General features: G+C 41.7%; 1 protein-coding gene across 1 annotated transcript in view; it reads left to right on the top strand.

Annotated features, from left to right (window-relative positions):
- SEC24D (SEC24 homolog D, COPII coat complex component) overlaps positions 1 to 20,350 on the top strand; it is an 89,819-nt gene that overhangs the window by 64,384 nt on the left and 5,085 nt on the right. Inside the window, exons 11-19 of the mRNA XM_026647797.2 lie at positions 2,467 to 2,591; positions 7,615 to 7,806; positions 8,517 to 8,610; positions 11,421 to 11,537; positions 12,745 to 12,915; positions 14,476 to 14,572; positions 15,619 to 15,764; positions 18,733 to 18,871; positions 19,243 to 19,361. Of these exons, the coding sequence (XP_026503582.1) occupies positions 2,467 to 2,591; positions 7,615 to 7,806; positions 8,517 to 8,610; positions 11,421 to 11,537; positions 12,745 to 12,915; positions 14,476 to 14,572; positions 15,619 to 15,764; positions 18,733 to 18,871; positions 19,243 to 19,361 (1,200 nt within the window). The remainder of the gene's footprint in view (positions 1 to 2,466; positions 2,592 to 7,614; positions 7,807 to 8,516; positions 8,611 to 11,420; positions 11,538 to 12,744; positions 12,916 to 14,475; positions 14,573 to 15,618; positions 15,765 to 18,732; positions 18,872 to 19,242; positions 19,362 to 20,350) is intronic.

The following is a 20,350-nucleotide window of genomic DNA, read 5'->3' as shown; positions in this document are numbered from 1 at the left end:
GGGAGGGGGTGTGGATATGGGGTAGGGGTGTGGAGAGGGGTCGAGGCAGGCAGGGAGCAGAGGGGGTTGGATGGGTCGGGAGTTCTGGGGGTCCTCTCAGGGGGCGGGGAGTGGTTGGATAGGGCGTGGGAGTCCCGGGGGTCTGTCTGGGGGTGGGGGTGTGAATATGAGGCAGGGGTGTGGTTAAGGGTCGGGGCAGTCAGGAGACAGGTAGGGTCCTAGAGGGGCAGTTAGGGTGGGGGGTTCTCAGGAGGGGGCAGTAAGGGGACAAGAAGCAGGGAGGCTTAGATAGGGGGTGGGCGTCCCAGGAGGGGGCAGTCGGGACAAAGTGTGTGGGGGGGGGTTGGCGGTTCTGAGGGGGGCAGTCAGGTGGCGGGAAGTGGGAGGGAGTGGATGGGGGCGGGGCTAGAGCGGGGCTTCCCCCCCAGTGTCCTCTTTTTTGATTGTGGAAATATGGTAACCCTAATGGAACCCCTGAGCGGCAGTGGCCTGAGCCGCTCAGCCCACTCCACTGCCGGTCTGGGGTCCTGGCCGCCGGTCCCGCACAGCCCGCTGCCGGTCTGGGGTTCTGGCTGCCGGACCCTTGCCAGCCGGGGTCCCAGCCGCAGGCCCCGCTCAGCCCACTGCCGGCCTAGGTGAACAGAACCCCAGACCAGCAGCGGGCTGAGTGGGCCGGCGGCCCAAGATTAACATTTTAATTTAATTTTAAATGAAGCTTCTTAAACATTTTGAAAATCTTGTTTATTTTACAATACAACAATAGTTTAGTTATATAATATATAGACTTGTAGAGAGAGACCTTCTAAAAAATATTAAAATGTATTACCGGCACACGAAACCTTAAATTAAAGTGAATAAATGAAGACTTGGCACACCACTTCTGAAAGGTTGCCGACCCCTGTGCTAAACAATCTGTTCTACTCTGAGGGTTAGTCTACACTGGCAACGCTAAAGCGCTGCTGTGGCAGCGCTTTAACATGCCTTGTGTGGTCACAGCGCAGTCAGTCTTTAGCTAGTCAGTCTTTAGTTTCCCTACTAAAAACCACCTCCATGAGGGGCATAGCTACCAGCGCTGGTGCACTGTCTACACTGGCGCTTTGCAGCGCTGAAACTTGCTGTGCTCAGGGGGGTGTTTTTTTCACACCTCTGAGCGAGAAAGTTGCAGCGCTGTAAATTGCCGGTGTAGACAAGCCCTGAGTCTGAGTATGTTTCCCAGACCTGAAGAAAAGCTCTGTGTAAGCTTGAAAGCTTGTCTCTCTCACCATCAGAAGTTGGCTCAATAAAAGAAATTACCTCACCCATTTTTAACAACTTTATAAATAAACATTATACATAGAAACTTGGTGTAGCTTAGTACAGTATGTTCATCATTTATACATTACTTACAGTACGAACAAGAAATAACATGCAAGAAGTTTTACCCAGAAGAATCAGTACCAACCCAATATGTTGTTGGGTGCCTAGCTCTGTTTACATATAAATGATATGAGCTCATGCTTTATTTATCTTGTATAAAATCAGCTTTTTCTCAAAGTACAGGGGGCCTTTCACTGGTTCGAAATTCAGCTGTTGTCAAGATTTGCTGGAGCACAAAACATACTTATTCATAGCCAGTCAAAGTGCAGGAGTTGCACTTCTGAGGAGAAAACCTTCTCCCAGGCTGCAAAAAGAAAAAGATTTTATATGTTGTTAAAAAGAATATTGTAGACAGAAAAGTTTGGTATCAGTTGTAATGCTTCTGGTGAAAGCTTTTTATCAGGCCTGGTCTTGGCCCTGAAAATGTTGAAGAGCATGCATGTCAGAATAAAAAGCACTTAACACAGCAGGCATCCTGAGGAGACTTGAATAAAGACAGTTAAGAAAGATGATCTATCATGAAAACATTAATATAAAGTACATGTCGAGCACAAAGAAAACACACACAATTCCTGTCGACAACAGGACTCTGAATAGGCATAAAGGCCTGTCGTAGCTAATCTCAGATCCTAAAGTGACTGAGTTGTTTTGTTTAATTTTGATTGGTCTCCTATAGCTTATCAGTGTTTTGGTGCAAATGCTGATGGAAATTGAATTGAAGAATTTATGCTAGTGAAATGCTATTATACAAATGTACATGGAAAGGAAAAATAAAAGGTGTGCAAAGAGCCAAAGAGACGTTATTTAAACATTTGAAAGTTTACAGAAAACTTCCTGTAATATTTGTCCACTCCCAATAAACACCTTCACCTTGATGTTTTAGACTAGCTGGAAACTATTATTCTGTAATGTTTTATTCCAGAGATGGTGCTTTTCAAAGATTAGATCATCATTTTAATTATTATTTATTTATTTAGTATAGGTGTCAACCATCAAATAATTATTTGGATTGCCTGATTGAGCAGTCTGTAGATTTTGTTGGCCTTAATGTGTCACTCTTTCTAGTTTTGCTTTGTGTATGTGGATGATGATTGTTTGTCTTTTCTGTAGAACAACAAGCCTCCAAACTCACCAGCCTATATCTTCATGATCGATGTGTCATATAGTAACATAAAGAGTGGCCTTGTTAAACTCATATGTAATGAGCTGAAGACTGTGCTGGATAAACTTCCAAGGTAAAGAGATCACAATGTGTTTTATACAATTTTCCACATCTCAACAACTCACTTGCTGAACAGAGAAAACAAAAAAAGCTTCAGAAAATATCAAAATTATGATAAACGAATTTTAGAACAATAATTGACAGATCATACTAGACTACATATTTAACATGGTTGACAGTTCTAAAATAGTTTGACTGGCATCGAGACTTGCTTAACTTGTGAAAGGTAAAGAGCAGTTATGGAAGTTGAAGATTTGGTTGTTTTTTATGGTTTTAGAAACTTGAATAAAGACAGTTAAGAAAAATGATCTATCTTGAAAACATTAATATAAAGTACATGTAGAGTACAAAGAGAAAACACACAATTCCTATCACCAACAGGATTCTGAATAGGTATAAAGGCCTGTCTTAGCTAATCTCAGTGCAGGATCAGATCCTAAATACTGTAATTAGATTTTAAAAAACCCACATTTTCTTCAAGAATTGTTTTTTTGCTTTCATATAGTTTTTAATTCCTTTAAGGGAAATAGTATTAACATTATCCCTATAAGGCAGTCTAACAAAATTTGCTGATTTTTTTTTTTTCCCCCCACATGCCATGGCAGAGATTTCAAATTATCTTTGCACTCGGCTGCTGTAGATAAAATCTTTTGCAAGAAGATGAGATGAAATTACAATAGATATCACCCCCTTTTGTTAAAATAATTTTTATTATTATACGCATTTCTGAGATGCTAAAGGTATTGCTCTTTGTCTTTATTGTAAGGAGAATGGATTGCTGTTATCCTGTGCTGACGTGTGAATGGCCTAAGCTGGGTCCAGCAGACAGGCAATTTACTCCGTGCCCATGCCTCTGGCAACCGTATCCCATGGGGGCAAGGCTTATAGTAATAAGGAAGTATATCTGCTCAGGGCAATTGGAGCTAAGGGTTTATGCCAGGCAGTTCTATGGAAATGGATCACTGATAGGCAGGAGAAAGGGCAAGTGAAGTGGGTAAGGAGTAAACCCAGATCCTCAAAAGTATTTAGGCACCTAAATGACTGGAAGGGTCTTGGGCTAGGTTACCCCAAGAGTCTCGGGAAAGGCAACTCCCATACCAAGTTAAAAGGGATTAGAGTTTTCTATCGCCTTATCAGGGCCTCTGTTTTTCCCATACTTGCTTAAAACTGTAAGGTTAAAATGTTCAAATTTGGGTGCTTAAAACCAGTCCCCCAAATGTATATTTAGGCACTGAAGTCTCTGGAACTTGTGGGTGCTCAGCACCTCTAAAAATCAGGCTCTGAATATCAGGAGTTAAACCCCTACCAGGAAGGCTCTAAAGAGAACTGTGATGTGTTTGAGCCATGTTAGTTAATGCTGTCTGCTTCCACATCCATGACTAATCTTTAGACTTGTGAGAGAGGAAACTGCAAAATTTACTATTGAGGTGATACGTGAAGAGTATCCTCTTACAGAACTGCCCAGATGCATGTTGCTTAAGGGTGTTTTGGTTAACTAGCTAATGTGTGCACCTCTTTTCCACACAATAAAGGAATATATAAGTGCAGAGTATTATTAATCCTTTGGCTTTGTCAAGATACTGTATGTTGGAATAGCCTTCTTGGTGGTTACATCAGTAACCCAGTAACAGTGTCTGAGTGGCAGGGGAGAATTAGAACCTTCCCTTCAGAAATGATTCATCTATCTAGGTGCAGTTTGCGAAGTTATTTCAAATATGTCATAATGTAGCCCAGGAAGTATAGACCATTGATTCATTTTTGATCAAAGTAATCCTTTTATGATCAGGCTGTGTTCCCATGAGCCAAGAATGGCAGATTAACATTCTACACTGACATGAGAATTACAGATTGGAGAAAAGAAAAATGAGAATTTTTACATTTTAAATTAACTTTGTGAATCGTCATAGGCAATTCATTTTTAACATATCTTGAAAACAGCTAGATCTGATAGGAAATACCATGTCAGGATTCTTTCATGTAATATTTTCTCTTTATTGCTTGACCCTCAACAAAGTAGGAATTGTAATAAAACACTGTGTTTATTTCACCTTCTCCCACTGCTTGCGCGTACTGGATGTCCAGAGCATAAGCATGGGCTCATCCAAAAGCCAGATCATGGGCTAGAGTAGGGGTCTCAAACTCAATTTACCTTAGGGCGAGTGCCAGTCCTCAAATCCTCCCAGCGGGCCAATAATGTCACTGAAGATGGTGTTCAGAAAAGAAAATGTTTATATTGTATTTTTTATTTCGAATTTCTTAGAAATAATAAAACTGTCATACAACTTTATACAATTCTTCACCTGCCAGACAGTTTTTAGTGTTTGCCAGGCACCTGGCAACGCTTCAGTTCTGTCAGTTTGTTGATATTTGGCCTCAGTGACCGAGCAGTTGAAACCTTCAGGATTGCAGCAAGGTGGGCATCAGACAGTTGTGTTCAGTATTTTGACTTGTTTATATTCATTGTGGAAAAAAGTGATGCTGCCTCCAGGGCTGACTCTGCCCAGGGACTAGTGATGGTATCTCTGTCCCTCTCCCCCAGCTAATGGGAGCTGCGGGGGGCAGTGCCTGCAGCAAACATTGCTGGCAATGTGTCTGCATGCGTCTCTCCTCCATGGGCCGCAGTGGGGAAGTTCTCGGGCCGCAGATGGCCCACGGGCTGGGACTTTGAGACTCCAGGTTAGAATCTCTGCTGGGATGACACCACTGAAATCAGTGGAGTTATGCAAGCAGAAAAGTTGGCCTCAAAAATGCATAATGATACACTTTGACTAGCAGCTGATTTGTAGAGAAAATATTTCTGTAGTAAGATAAGAGGGCTTTTTATTTAAACACTGTTATCTTTATAGTTGTTGTTCCACTTAGTGTTAATTTACACTGTTATTTTATGACTGTATATACAGCAGGGACCAAGAGAACAAAACATACAGGGCCAATTAGTGGGAGCATATACATGTCCATGGGCAGGATTGTGTCCACAACAGTGCTACGGTAGAAATAAAATAAAAATCTGATTTATTTTAAACAACGGAAGAAATATTTCCTCAGCGTTTTTAAAAATATTCAACTGCAAACAATCAGGACCAAATCCTGACTCCTCTGAAGTCAAAGGGAGTTTTGCCATTGACTTAATTGGGTACAGGATTTTACTGTCATTGAAGGACACACATTTTTCAGAGCATGGGTTCTCTATCTGGGCATTGTGAACAGGTCTAGAGGTCTCCTTTTCCAAAACCTTTTTTTCTGTTGTAATGTTTGGGTGGAGAAAGCTGAGACCTGATTTTCTAGAGAGTGGCACATTGGTTGTTTGTGATTTCCACTAGGTCACAGAGAGTAAATTTTACCCTGGTATAGAGGAGCAGCACCAAAGCCAGTTCATCACTCGGGTCCTCGTGATGGTGGTTTCCATCCTATCAATGTGCTTTTGAGGAGCCTCAGTACATCACAGATCAACTCATAAACTATTGCAGACTGCCACAGAGAGAATGTGGCCAGTCTTTTCTGGACAAAGATGGTGTCCAGCTAACACCTAATATTTGAAGGGTAAAACCAGGGCAGTCTTCATTTATCTTGACAAATGCATTTTAATTTTATGACTAGCTGACAGAGTTCTTCTCTTCTGAGATAAGTAATTTATTTGGGTGGGTGAATAAAATACCTGTGGTTTTTATCATCATTCTTATCATAGGAAAGGGTGGGTAATGATGTTGTTCCTAGGCTGGTAGATTTTTTAAAAACAATTTTGCAAAACTGTTAATCGTATGATAGAACTTTTTAGCATACTGGTATATGTACTGTAATATATTTTATACACTTAAGTTCCTTGTAACATGAGACTTTGCGCAGCATTGGGCTATTAAATTTTTGCGGAGCATATGAGTGAAACCTCTGGGAGTTTGTTTGTGAGAATTATAGTATCTGGTTTGTGGATTAGTGACTTTCTATCATGTTAATTTGTTCCATGAACAAACGGCAATCATACACTTTCACTCTGAATGACTTCTGTTGTAGATTAAGGGAAACAGGAAAATCAATCTAAATACATCTGAGTCCTGTCACTGCAGCTTCTGAGTGTCTTGTGACCGCTAAAGACTATATAGTCGTACAGCCCTGTGAGGTGGGGAAATGTTGTTATCCCCAGTTTACAGGAACTGAGGCACAGAGAGATAAAATGATTTGTCCAAGGTGACACAGGAACTGGATGATAGAATCAGGAATTGAACCTGGATAGCCCACGTTTTGTTTTTTCTTTTTCTTTTTTTAAGCAATGTTGTTGTGTTTTAATGGGGGAAAAGAATCAGATGAATGTTCTGACTAGCACTAGTAGTAATGTTGCTGCCCAGGGAGCTGTAGAGGCACTATCTTCATAAGAATAAGGGCTGAATCTGCTGTTTGCAAAATTCCTGCAAGAGGGACAGCTATGAGATACGCAGTATGGCAGCCCCATATCCATTGTTGACCTGATAGGAGCAAACATATAGCCAGAAACAAGCAGTATTGATTGAACAACTTATACGGTACATAACACAACTATGGAGGGAATGAAAGTGGCTGTTAAAGAGAAAGAAGCAACATGAGATTGACTCTCACAAGTCTCGAAGTACCATTAGGTCACCAGAAGATGTTCCCAATAAGTGTAATTACTGTTCCATTAGTCATCAGTCATTAGCAGTAAGTATCATTGAACTTTAATCTGTTTCCGATAAAGCAGATTTTTCAACTAACTGGGTCTCCTTTTTAAATTATATGTGATTTTTCCTTAATTGATTCCATATTCGTGACTTGCCCTTTAGACAGGAGGCACATTTGATAGGATAGATTTAAAGAAACCAACCAAAAAGAAAGTTTATATCCATTAATTTAATTAGATTATATTAACTAGCACTAACACTAAGATTGGGACATTTCATCTTTATGTTGTTTGTTCTACCACACAGACGTTATCTGCCAGCACCCTGGCATTTCAAAGAACTCTTATTATTGCAAAGTAAATATTTCAAAATTATTTCCAGTTGTTCCGTTTTATATTTTTCTCACAGAGAGGAGCAAGAAGAGACCTCAGCTATTCGAGTTGGCTTTGTCACCTATAACAAAGTTCTTCATTTCTTTAATGTAAAGAGCAACCTAGCTCAGCCTCAGATGATGGTAGTATCGGACGTTGGAGAAGTCTTTGTTCCTTTGCTGGATGGTTTCCTTGTCAACTTTCAGGAATCACGATCTGTTGTGAACAAGTAAAGAAATAATGTTTCATATTTGAATATGAATTGAATATGAATATTCTTCATTATGGCTTAAAGCAAATAATGATCCTTCCAAAAAGTCAGCCAGAAATCACTGGAGAGATCACTACCTTGAAATAAACTGGATTATTCTGTATTTGTTTTTATCTGAAAGTCTTAGAGGCACGCAAGCATTTAGAAAGATTGTACCCTAATTTTCCAGTTCTGAAACACAGAAAAAAGCTGGCCTTTTCAAAGCTGAGATAGAAGGCAAAATTTACCCCATGTGTGAGAGAGAACACAATGTACTGGACATTGCTTACAGAACACTGGAAAAGGGGTTGGAGAATTGTGTAGTATACTGCATGTATTTCACTCCACTGTATTTCGCTCTACAAGCTAACCATGATCTTAAATTCCTGAAGTCCTCCTAGTACAGTTACTCCCCAAATTTAAGCTACTCTGTTTTTTATATTTCAGTATCATGTGTGACTTGACATTATTTTATAATTAAATTTAAGTGTACATTTTGTAAAATTTAAAATCCAGACAGTTTTATAGTGGCTGGACAAGTACTCCTCATTCTTTTAAAAATTTCTTTGAATTTTATTTTAATGGAAAGCAAGTTATTGTGTAAAAAGGCTTGATATGTTACAGATTTTTAGGTATTAACACAAGTATTCTAACCAGCTGAAACACTGATCCTTTTTCCCTTTCATTAGCTTGTTGGACCAGATTCCAGAGATGTTTGCAGACACTAATGAGAGTGAGACTGTCTTTGCTCCTGTTATCCAGGCTGGCATGGAAGCACTAAAGGTTAGAATGTTCCTCCGTGTGTGAGAACAAAGTCTTTATTAGGATAAGCTACAAAAATTCACTTTGCTAATGACTTTGCCAAGTTCTCCCACAAATTGCAGTGGGAAATCAAAAGAAACCACGGATAGTTTCCAGAACTTAGATTCCATTATTGACCAGGACAAGCAGGTGAATGATTGACAGACACCTGGGATGGGTTTCAGCACAGCTTTATTAATTATATCTTGGGGACGGGCACTACATTGCCCACCCCTGGTTCTCATGTACCAGGCATTTAATTGAGTCCAGTAAGAATTACTGGGCTTTTACCACAAACCAGGTAGACCCTCCCCAGTCTATCTCAGGAACTCGGCTCAGTTGTGAAACTCTTCCGCCCATCACACCTCCCACATAAGGGTGGTGGAGTAACCCACAGGGCTGGGTGGGGGAACCTCTGTCCACAAAATCTTCAGACTCCTCCTCCACTCTGAGCACTAGGTCCAATTGTGCATTCTCAAGGCTCATTTACCTCTGGGCGCTGGCCCTGTTAGCCTTTACCCACACTGGACAACGGCTGCAAGTTGTGATGAGTCAATAGTCATAACAGTGTGATATGAACCTTGTATCCCACTGTTTCTAACCCAGATGTACCTCCAGGAGGCTGCCAGAAAGGTGAACAAAAACAACCCACTGGACTACAAGCCAGTTTGGCCCAATGGAAAAAATTCCTTCCTGGCCCCTAAAAACAAGGGGTCAGTCAGATCCCCGCAGCATCATAAGCGGCACAGCTATAAGTGGAGGGAGGGAGGGAGGGATGGGCAGCTAACTGGAGAGTTTTGAATAAGAGGCTTTAGAAAAGCCAGGCTTAGCTTAAATAGGTGGTTGCAGGGAACATAGCAGCCAGTCAGCTGGCCTTGCCTTTTTTGCCCAGCCACTGGCTTAGCAGAGAACCAAAGTGGGGCTTGAGGGAGGCAGCAGCCCCTGCCTCCTTCCCTACCACACGTGTGTTGAACTTCTCTCATTCCCTGCTGGCCAGTCTAAAGACCTCCCCCTGCTAAAGGCGGTATTCTAGCAGCACATTCAAGCCACTATACCAGGGGTCAGCAACCTCTGGCACGCGGCTTGCCAGGGTAAGCCCCCTGACGGGACGGGCCAGTTTGTTTACCTGCCACGTCCGCAGGTGCGGCTGATCGCGGCTCCCACTGGCCGCGGTTCGCCGCTTCAGGCCAATGGGGGCGGCGGGAAGAGGCGCGGGCCGAGGGATGTCACAAGTGAAAGAAATAAACAAATATAAACTAGGTACAGGCACAAGAATTAGAAACCTAGTAATGAATTCACTTTATAACAGAGATCAATCTGGACCCATCTGGAAACTTCTTGTGTACATTTATTCTGCAAGTCATCCTATTAGCCATGTAGACTGTTTTTCTTTGTGTTCCTGTATCTGTAACATCCCACACTTTTGACATTCTGTTCACTTCAGTGCAGAACATTCCTAACTGCTGCTGTCCTGCCAGCTGTTAGCAATTATTAAAATGATCACACTGACTATCTTCATAAACAGGTGAAATGGAAGCTTAGGTAAAATTTTGGCAGAAGATTTATGGTGGTGGTGGTGAGTTAGTTGAAGAATATAGAAAACTCCTAAATTCCTCAGTATGGTATGAGGTCATTTTCTTAAAATTTACCACCTATGCTAGATGCTGAATTAATGGACGTAGCGAAAGAGGGCCAGATCCTCAGCTGGTGTAAATCAGCATAGCTCCACTGAACTCAGCATAGCTTTGCTATCTTTCACCAGCCAAGGATCTGGCACAGTTTCTTCTGTGTACACAGACAGCCCATATTGACTTCCCTACAACCTATGTGCATCTGGCCTGAGTTGGAAGGACCACCTAAAAAGGTTTTTGTTTTTTTCAATTTCAGCATCCATTCAGTCTTTGGATTCTCTGCTGAGACTTCCGTCAGGGTGATAGCTTTGTGTGATGCCTGGACAGCACAAGGTTTTTTCTGGCTAGCAAGGTATATAAATTTACAGGATGAATACAAAGAATCTTTAAAAGTCTGGAACACCATAGCAACCCTTCTTTTAGCCTAACTGTTAATTTTGCTCATATATTAAGGTATCCCACCCATGAGCAAAGTTAGTCTATTGTCTTCACACCCTTTAAAGATTCCTTGACTTCAGCCTGTGTTCATATACCCCCAGTGATCCAAGAAGAAAAAAAGTCTCTCATTCCCTGCAACATGATTTAAATTTGAAGTTAATTATTTAAAAAAAAAAATCTCCAGATACATATGCATAACTTTAATTGATATTATTCAAGTGGAGAAAAAAGAATTGAGAGGGGGCCAGCTTCTTCTGTCCTTGTTCACACACAACTCTGACTTCAGTGGGACTCACTCGTGCATAAGAAATACAGAATTCACTGTCTGTTTATCCTTTATTCCATCGTTATTTAACATTTATATTGCAGTAGCACTTTCTATTTAACTCATGGGCATTAAAAAAAATTAAATTGACAGCAGTCTGGGATATGTATTGTTAATTTTGTCCAGCAAGACTAGATTCCTATGTAGAAATTACTGTAACCCCACATATGACCAGACATGTCTATGTTAGATTAAGCTATTTATGGATATTAAATTCCCAGTGATATTCTTTTGGGATTTCGGTGCCATGAAGAGTTCAGTCTTGAAAGAAATGGACAATTTAGCTTACGAGGATTTAGGAAAAGTTTACACTTTTGTTTACACAAATGCTTGAAAATTAGGTTCATTTGTTTATACCAGCAGCAGAATAAAAGGTTGTTATGGTCTCTTTGTGACAGGCAGCAGAATGTGCTGGAAAGTTGTTTATCTTCCATTCTTCATTGCCGACTGCTGAAGCACCAGGGAAGCTGAAAAATAGAGATGACAAAAAACTGATCAATACGGATAAAGAGAAGGTATTTTCTATTTAGAGCTTACAATGAATTGAGAAGAAAATTGCGATGATTTTTGTTCTTAGGTTTCTTCAAAGAATGGAGTAAATTTCAATAGCTGCATATTAATTACTTACTTTGATAAAATGTATTATGTTCCCATCATCCTGGTGCATGAGCACTATTTATCTAGTTAACACACATTAATGTCAATCCTAAATCAACAACAAAGTGATACTGCCCTAAATCACCCCTCTCCACCATAAATGAAGCCTGCACAAGTAAAAAAGCCATTCACTTAACAAGGAATTTTGGTTACTGTTAGCTCAGTGCTTTTGTTCTCCAAAAACTTATATGGAATCACAGCATTCTGAGGCTGTTTCTAGAGCAAAGATGACCAGATAGTGATTGGCATAGGTTTTAGGATCCCTGGCCTAGTTCTCTACCTTAAAAGTTGAACTTCAGTGCTGTGTGTACCTGTCCTGGGCCCCTGCATGACACCTCCTTTCTAAATGGCTGTGTGCGCACTGGGGTCTGAGGCACCACAAGTCCTAGCTTCCACAATTTGGTAGGCTCTGGGATTCAAATGGTTCCACCCTCCATTGTGAGCCAGGCTTCCCAGCAACACAAAAGGAATGTGCTCAGTATTAGGCCCCCAGTTCATTTTTTCATTTGAGACAGGCAAGGAAGGGGCATCGTTTCAGTCTTCTTGGCCCCCAAAAGAGGGCATCAAGAAGCGGAGGAATGAAGCTGGAACTCGGACACCTTGCCTGCTTCTTGCACCCTCCTATGACCAGACCACAGTCATGCTCCCCTTTCACAGTGATATATGCACCTACACCCAACTGCGTATCCTTTCCATTCCCACCCCATCCAACTCTCTCACACTTCCACACCTTCCAACAAACCCTGGTCTCCACACAAGTTTTGGTTGTGGCACCAGATACTGTTGCAAAAATGCCCCTATGCTGGTTAGTATGGATCATCCCTCTCTGACTCCATTTGTGAGCGGGGCCTACACTTAGCTAAAAATCGAGGTCCAAATTCTGCTCTGCTACATGCATGCAGCTGCCACTGACTTCAGTGGCTTTCAAGCAGTTAGTTTAATTGTATTAGCTGTGTCATTTTTAATTTTTCAAGTAGATGGTTGAATTTTGACACATTATCAACAGTATCTTAAGTGATGTCCGAAGAGAAACTACCATGACTTTTTTTTTTTAATTCTCTGCAGATACTTTTCCAGCCGCAGGTGAATATTTTTGAGTCTCTGGCCAGAGATTGTGTGGCTAATGGCTGCTGTGTGAATCTGTTCCTCTTCCCAAACCAGTATGTGGATGTAGCCTCCATGGGTCTTGTCACAATGTACACTGGAGGAACTCTTTACAAATACAACAATTTTCAGGTAAGTGCTAACAAATTCCCTATCTGTCAGATTAGTTGCTAGGAATTTACTGTTTTCTTTCCATTATAAAGAAATGTCTAGTCTAGCATAAAAAATGAGTGAAGCTATGGAGAGCTTGTGTGTCTCGCAAAACTTGGAAATGACAAGTCAAGCTCAAGTTTAAAGACTTTCAAAAACATCTTCAGTCTCACTTAAATACATTAAGACATTTGAATTCATTCATTGACTTCTGAGAAGGTACAGCAATTATTGTTGAACATCACAAATAGAAATGCTTATGTCCAAAAAGAAATGAACATCCTTTGGAGAAAAACGAGAATCTAATCATTTACCCCCCCCCTTTTTTTTTTTTAAATGGAGATATCCTATCTCCTAGAACTGGAAGGGACCTTGAAAGGTCATCGAGTCCAGCCCCCTGCCTTCACTAGCAGGACCAAGTACTGATTTTGCCCCAGATCTAGGGTTACCATATTTTGAGTGACCAAAAAGAGGACACTCCCCAGGGCCCCGGCCCCGCCCCCAGCCCCAACTCCACCCCTTCCCCAAAGTCCCCGCCCCAACTCCGCCCCCTCCCCTGCTTCCCGCGAACATTTGATTCGCGGGAAGCCTGAAGCAGGCAGCAGGTAAGCTGCGGGGGTGGGGGGAGGAGGCGCGGCCCAGTCTGGCCCCCCCAACCGAGCGGCTCCCTCCGGCGGCCGGCCCCGGCGTCTCCAGCCTGGCTCGGCTCGGGCCCTGGGGTGCCGGCCCCGCACCCCCGGCTGGCCCCCGGCCGAGCACCGCCTGGCCCCCGGCCCAGCACCCAGCAGCGCCGGCCCCTCCCTATTTTCCCGGACATGTTTGGCTTTTTGGGATTTCCCCCCGGATGGGGATTTGAGGCCCAAAAAGCCGGACATGTCCGGGAAAATCCGGACGTATGGTAACCCTACCAGATCCCTAAGTGGCCCCCTCAAGGATTGAACTCACAACCCTGGGTTTAGCAGGCCAATGCTCAAACCACTGAACTATCCCTCCCCCCTCAAAAAGTTGTGGGTGTTTCCCAGCCATGACAAGACCAACGTGCTCAGGATTCATGTCCTTCAAGTAAAGCAGTTTATAGGGTGAAATTCATCCCAGTGTAGAGGGGACCCATATTTGAGAATCTCTCTGCTCAAAACTGATCTGCACATGCATTTTCTTGCTGACCAAGCAAGAAACACACACAATGTACACAGTCCTGGCTGGGGCCTTAAAATCCATCCTCCAGGCAGGGAATGTCAGTGCAGCAACTCAGTAGTAGTCAATGGAATGTACCCTGTGAGTCAGGGTATCCCTTTTGGGAGTAGAGGAATTCTAAATGTCCGAGATTGTAGGAATGTTTACTGTTGAACTGGATTATTCTTGCACATCCTTGTTTCTGTTCAAAGGGACATGCAGAACACTGCAGATGGCTCATGTTTAAAGACTACAAGTAAAGAGGATGATGTTTTATATACACATCCATTTAAAAACAAACTGGCATTTTTTGCTGTTTGCTGCCATCCAGTGGTGGATGTCAGCTTTGGTTTTGATTTGTGTTTTTAGGTACATTCTGATGGTCCCCAATTCCTGAGTGACCTCAGGAAGGACATAGAAAAAAGAACAGGATTTGATGCAATCATGAGGGTTCGCACAAGTACAGGTAACAGTACCCTTTTGGAATGAGAATTAACTTGAGTGCACGTTTCAGTTTTATGTCACCATATTCATAGTTTCCTGGAGAAGAGACTTGTTGAGCACTAACAAATCATATTATTTTAAATAATTGCATGTTGGAAATTTTGTACATGTTGTTTCTCTGATGCCTCATATTATTTTACATCTTCAGGGGCACTTTGCTAGAAAGTAGAGGTTGAGGTCTACCTGCAAAAAATGTACGTGCCTTTACATTTGAATATGCAGAGTTCTGCTTGTGCATGAAATTAATCTGCATATACAAATGCAGATTCTGCTCATATTACACACACCTCAGGAGCTAGGTTTTTATGTAAACCACTTCTATCAGCTGTTGTGCACCCACTTGTTCCCAGGGGCGGCTCTAGCTTTTTTGCCGCCCCAAGCACGGCAGGCAGGCTGGGAGGTCCACCGGTCCCGTGGCTCCGGCGTACTCACCGTCAAATTGCCGCCTAATACGTGGGACTGGCGGACCTTCTGCAGGCATGCTGCCGAAGGCTGCCTGACTGCCGCCCTTGCAGGGACCAGCAGGGCAACCCCCGCAGCTTGCCGCCCCAGGCACGTGCTTGGAGCGCTGGTGCCTGGAGCCGCCGTTGCTTGTTCCCAGGTTTTGTAAAATCCTCTGTTGTAGTGAAAACTTGTTTTTTTTCAGACAACTATTCTACCTACAACTGTAGGTATTCCAGGATCAGCTTTAAATAGAGCAGGTGCTCCGAGGGGCACCAACTCTTCTGTGGATATTGCAGCCCAGCACCAACTCTGCAACAGTCCTTCCTTTACTCTGGCTCAGCTGCCAGATGGGGAGAGAGTCTTCTGTTACCATGCCTCTTTTTGGCAGTGAAACCAGAAATGCCTGGCTACCAGAGTACCTGGGGCCTCCCAGATATTGAGGTCACTCTAGTTCCACTCTCATCCTGCAAAGCATATTGAACATCAATAAAAATGGGTCACTTTAAAAAAAAAAAAAATTACAAATAAAAAAATAATTTATTTTGATTTGTTATCTGCCTCCAGGTTTCAGGGCCACTGACTTCTTTGGTGCCATTTACATGAACAACACCACAGATGTAGAGATGGCAGCAGTAGACTGTGACAAAGCAATAACAGTGGAGTTCAAGCATGATGACAAACTGAATGAAGACAGTGGAGCCTTAATTCAGGTGACAAACGTTAGATCTGTGTCATTCATTAAATAATGTGCAAGATTTATTTTTCAGTAATAATAAAATACCTCCCACTCATGGGGTGGATATGACCTGAGCCAGGCATAATTTATACAAACTCAGCGCAGTCTTGCCAATGACGTGCTGCCAATTAAGGTTCAGAGGCATGTTTTAATGAACAACAAAGTAGTAGTAATGCTATTCCTATACACCTTAAGTAGAGAAGGTAGAATCTGGCTGTAAGTGATTGGCCTAAGGTTATGCAAGTAGTCTATGGCAAACCCACATCTGAGTTCTAGACCTCTGCTGTAGCCATCATCTGCATGTAAGTATGATCCCCTATTAGGAAACTACGGTCTTTCAGTCAGACTCACAGCCACCTGGCATCTTGTTGCAGGACACCATAATTGGCTGGCCCATAAAGCTCAAAGTTCTTGCAGCCATCTGTCAAGTCATTTCCTCACATGAGGCCAGGGAATTAAGTTCCCCATAAACTTCTGCCAGTGCACCATCCATGGACTCTTAGCAAACACTTCCCAACATGTCAACTTGCCTAGTAGTTGTGGTGGGCACGAATGGGGACTCAGCTGAAACTTCTAAAATCCATTTCATGTTTGACTTCAGCCTGTGTTTGACTCCAAAGGTGAATCTTAGGGTATGAACCCATTACTGTGCCAACACCGTACTCACTTCTACATTTGTTTCTCATTTTAATATTAAGAGGTAAACGTTTCCATAGATTCAGATTACTTTGTTTAAAAGCTTGGTTTTTAATTATAAAAACAATTATAAACATTATTTAAAAATTGTTTTTAATTATAAAATAACTTCCGGATTTTTTTAAATATTTCTCATCCTTAAAGAAACCCTTACAGAAATAAACTACACTTAGGAGAGTATCATCTCCCAAACTCGATTTAAAATAAATTGTGTGGAAACATTATTAAAAATCAGGAACTATTTGTAAACACATACAAACATTGGGTCAACTTCACTCAAGAAACTGAGTTTCTTTGTTATTTCTCCATTGGCAAGGGTACCTTTTCCCTAGAGAAGAAACTTAGAGCGTCTCTCCAATGCCTGGGATCCCCCAGTAGCCACAAGCATCGGGCATCCACGTGGAAACCTTTTGCCCAAGCTTCCAACTGCCTGCATCGCAACTCCTGTGGTAACCATGTTTACCAGGGACTCTGCCCACCATGAAATTGCATATAGTGCCCCCTCTCCTGCTCACAGAGTGGTTCTACAGCAAGTGGTGGAAGTTGTACGAGGTTATATTGCAAGTTGGGTTGGGTTTTTTTTGGTTGTGTCTCTGTGTGTGTAGTCTAGCCCTCCTGTTCAATCCCATCAAGACCATGCCTGACCTAGTCTCAGAGGAGTCCTGTGGAGCCTCCCATGACAGAAGGGCTGTCAGATTGGGGGTAATTGGGAAGCATGTTCTGGAGATGTAGGACTTCCTCCCTGCCTGGATCTGCAGGCATTCATGGAAGTGGAGGAGGATGGGGATCCCTGTCAGGAGCCAATGGATGCACATCTAACGCATGTGAAATTAAATAGTTGTGAGTGCTCTGCTACCCAAGGATGATGCCATCGCTGCTTACGCTTTAGCACTAAAGTTAGTATCTGTTCCCAATAATCTATCAATGGAGGTATTCTTGGAAGTTTAGATTTAAAAGCTGATTGGGTTTCAGAATTTTCTGCCTTTAAACTTATTGGCGATGCCTGTGATAGTTACATTCCTTAGATGGATGTATCGGCTAGTGTTATCAATGAGAAACTGTCACCAATTATTATAGCTGCTTATTCATGACTTCTCTTTTTATCCCCCAGAAAATGTGATCACTTATGATCTTCAAAGCTAAACCACAAAATTACCTAAACTGTTTTTTTTGCGGTTTTCCTTTTGTCATGCTCTTAGAAATATAATGTATGACTCAGTAGTTAATCTTTGGGTAAATACAGTTCCATAAAACATAACAGGCCTTGTGTGAAGTAATTTCCTAGGGCTATGGTACAATATTGACATTGGATGTACATTCCTTGTAGACTTTAATTTTACATCTCCATTTCAAATGGGAGCTGTTCATAAAGGGTCTGATCCAAGCACACTGAAGTCAATGCAGTCTTTCCATTTACTTTAGTGGGCTTTGGATCAGGCCCATAAAGAACAAAACGGTGAGAATTTCATTCATATTGGTGCATTGTGAAAAGCATTACAAGGTACAATATCCTGATTAATATGATGCAGGAAACGTGTTTGCCAAAAAAAAGAGATCCTGTTCTCAGTTCCTTTCTTATTCCATACCAGTTCCCCTAAATACCATATTTAAACAAAACAGAATCAGCTTCCAGTGCAGTAAATCAGAGTGATAAAAATCTCTCAAGTGTTAGAGAACAGCTTAACTTTCTGAGACTGTCTTCTTAATCTTTTCCTCATATTCTATTCCTTCCTCCCATTTTTTTATCATGTGATGACAGCAATAACGTGATGTGTCGAATAGTTATCAGATAGCTTCTGCCTATTTCGTGGCATGTATTCATTTACAGTTACTTGCTGAAATGTTTTCTTTAATAAAGTTTTTCAAAAATTAAACAGTTAAAACCTTGTGACTTTCTAAAACAAAGTTGCTGCCAGTTCTTGCTGTTTTCCAATGATGTCATCTGTCTGTGGCGCCATGAGAGCAGCAAGCTTTTTAATCACTCATGTTGTTGTTGTGTAAATTTTAAGATTAGTTGCTTCTATGATGGGTTTACACATCAGTGTATTTACATTATGAATGCTGAGGAAATTGCTTCTATAGCTCATTAACATTTGATGAGTGTTGCTAGTCCAGCTTCGCATAAAGCATCTATTATTGCTGTCGTATGTTGAAAGTGCCAAAGACCAGTCGGTGGTGGGTTTTTTTGTTTTATATTAAAATAAAGTTAACTGTGGTGAAAACTAGAACTTCTCTTATCATTGCAGTGTGCTGTACTTTACACTTCGATAAGTGGGCAAAGACGACTCCGCGTACACAATATTGGCTTAAACTGTAGTTCCCAGTTAGCAGATCTCTACAAGAGTTGTGAAACTGATGCACTTATAAACTTCTTTGCTAAATCAGGTAAATTTATGAACTGCCACTTATTTTTGTTTTAGAAAAATATATATACATACAGAGCATGATTCTCCTCTAACTTACACTGGTGCAAATCTGGAGTTACACCAGTGTAAAACAGAGAAGAGGTTCAGGACCATATATTTTCTAAGCAGCAGACACAGCTGTTTGTATCTTGAATATACCTAGACAAAGTTCTTAAATATTGCTGAATTATTTGTAAGTCAGGCAGCTGAAACAGATACTGACTTAAAATAGCTTCAGAAATAAGTTTATTTTCTTTAATATTATATGCAGGTTAAATATGGGTCTCTGAAACAAAGTTTTTTATGTCTAATTAACTTTAGGATGATCTTTTCTTTATTCTGTAATTGTAGCTTTCAAAGCCCTTCTAAGCCAGCCCTTAAAGACAATCAGAGAGATCCTGGTGAGTCAGACTGCTCGTATGTTGGCATGTTACAGAAAGAATTGTGCCAGTCCATCTGCAGTAAGCCAGGTAAGATCCAGCCCAAGGGAAATCCTCCATATTGGAGTTTGTACCTAAGATAAATAACTAGCATTGCAAAAGCAGTGATGCCACAAATGAAAATTTCAGAGCAAGGTTTAATTTCCTTTCATTCTCCATAGGGAGTTTTTTCTCTTTACCTTTTTTTTTTTTTTTTTTTTTTTAAGAAAGCAGTGATTGGTTACATTTGAAAGTGATGGGCTTTAAATAAGAGTTCTGACCGTGCATGGTATTTCTCATATCAGATATTTATAACTTATTACAACAATCTGTAACCCACTAGCCCCTCTTTTTCTCCTATGACTACAGTGGTGTTAACAGGCCACTTCACCTTGAATGGTCCCTTAGAATATGTGCTAACTGCTTATGCTAAACTAACTGTTTGACCTTGTAAGTACCTTCCCCAGACCTGAAGAACAGCTCCATGTAGCTCAAGAGCCTCTCTCTCTTACCATATTGTCATGTATTTAGCAAATGGTAATGCTAACCACAGAGCAATATATAGATGAGAAGGGAAGTGCATTCCCTAGCTTGGGAGTTCTTCAATGTTACCAGCCAAGGAGAAGCTAGTCTAAAAAGGGTTTTCCCCAACACCTTATACCAATAAAACACTGATAACACACTGCTTGTTTAAAGTTGCCAGCAGGATTTTAGTACCAGTGCAGTAACCCAACCACACTCTGGAGTTCAATCCAGGTTAAATGAAAAGCTACTTTAACTTGTAAAGAGAAGGGTCATACTTTTCACAATACTGTGTGGTGGTCTACTCTGAAGGTAAAGTAGAATCAGGACTGGAAGGGACCTCCAGAGGTCTAGTCTAGTCCCTGGCACTCATGACAGGACTAAGTATTATCTAGACCAGGGGTCGGCACGCGGCTCGCCAGGGTAAGCACCCTGGCGGGCCGGGCCAGTTTTATTTACCTGCTGACGCGGCAGGTTCGGCCGATCGCGGCCCCCACTGGCCGCGGTTCGCCGTCCCG

This window comes from Terrapene carolina, unplaced genomic scaffold, assembly GCF_002925995.2.
Source record: "Terrapene carolina triunguis isolate 2854851 unplaced genomic scaffold, T_m_triunguis-2.0 Scaffold66, whole genome shotgun sequence".
Taxonomy (NCBI): domain Eukaryota; kingdom Metazoa; phylum Chordata; order Testudines; family Emydidae; genus Terrapene; species Terrapene triunguis.
The sequence above is the reverse complement of the archived record's forward strand: the minus strand, read 5'-3'. Positions and strand labels throughout refer to the sequence as shown.